Source organism: Penaeus monodon, chromosome 34 (genome assembly GCF_015228065.2).
Source record: "Penaeus monodon isolate SGIC_2016 chromosome 34, NSTDA_Pmon_1, whole genome shotgun sequence".
In the NCBI taxonomy this organism is placed as follows: Eukaryota; Metazoa; Arthropoda; class Malacostraca; order Decapoda; family Penaeidae; genus Penaeus; species Penaeus monodon.
The window spans coordinates 6,280,732-6,281,161 of record NC_051419.1 but is presented as its reverse complement, the minus strand read 5'-3'; the positions used below and the strand labels follow the sequence as shown (position 1 = coordinate 6,281,161).

Below are 430 nucleotides of genomic sequence, written 5' to 3'. Positions count from 1 at the left end.
CTAATCCGAAGACTGGCCTGTGCGCAACATTTTAGAAAAGGATAGGTGTGTAAAGAAAAGCGTAGTTTAATCAATACTACAATATAGGTATACTGCGTGACGAAACAATTTTCTTTATCAATTATTCCCAATTAACCCCGATTCAGATTCCAAATTCCCAAGGCTGCATACTTACCCGGAGGCAATCCAACAGGTCTTTTGAAAAAGGAACACATCAACAGAATGATGACTGCCACTGTAAGGGGGACCTCCAGAAACATGATGGCAACGTATCCTGGATGATTATACAACATTAGTGTCCAATATCTATAAATTCATTAAGGACTTAATTAGTTCTAAATATTTGTAAATTATTCTGAATTACTGGGTAATGAAAAGTGAATTTTAGCGACGTCAAATTCAGGACTGGCAAGGAAAACGGGTTTCAGAC

At 37.4% G+C, this 430-nt stretch overlaps 1 protein-coding gene across 1 annotated transcript in view; it reads right to left on the bottom strand.

Annotated features, from left to right (window-relative positions):
• Positions 1 to 424, bottom strand: part of LOC119594796 (cytochrome P450 2L1-like) — a 5,019-nt gene extending 4,595 nt beyond the window's left edge. Inside the window, exon 1 of the mRNA XM_037943886.1 lies at positions 176 to 424. Coding sequence (XP_037799814.1) covers positions 176 to 293 — 118 coding nt within the window. The 5' untranslated portion in view covers positions 294 to 424. The remainder of the gene's footprint in view (positions 1 to 175) is intronic.
• Positions 425 to 430: the final 6 nt, after the last annotated feature.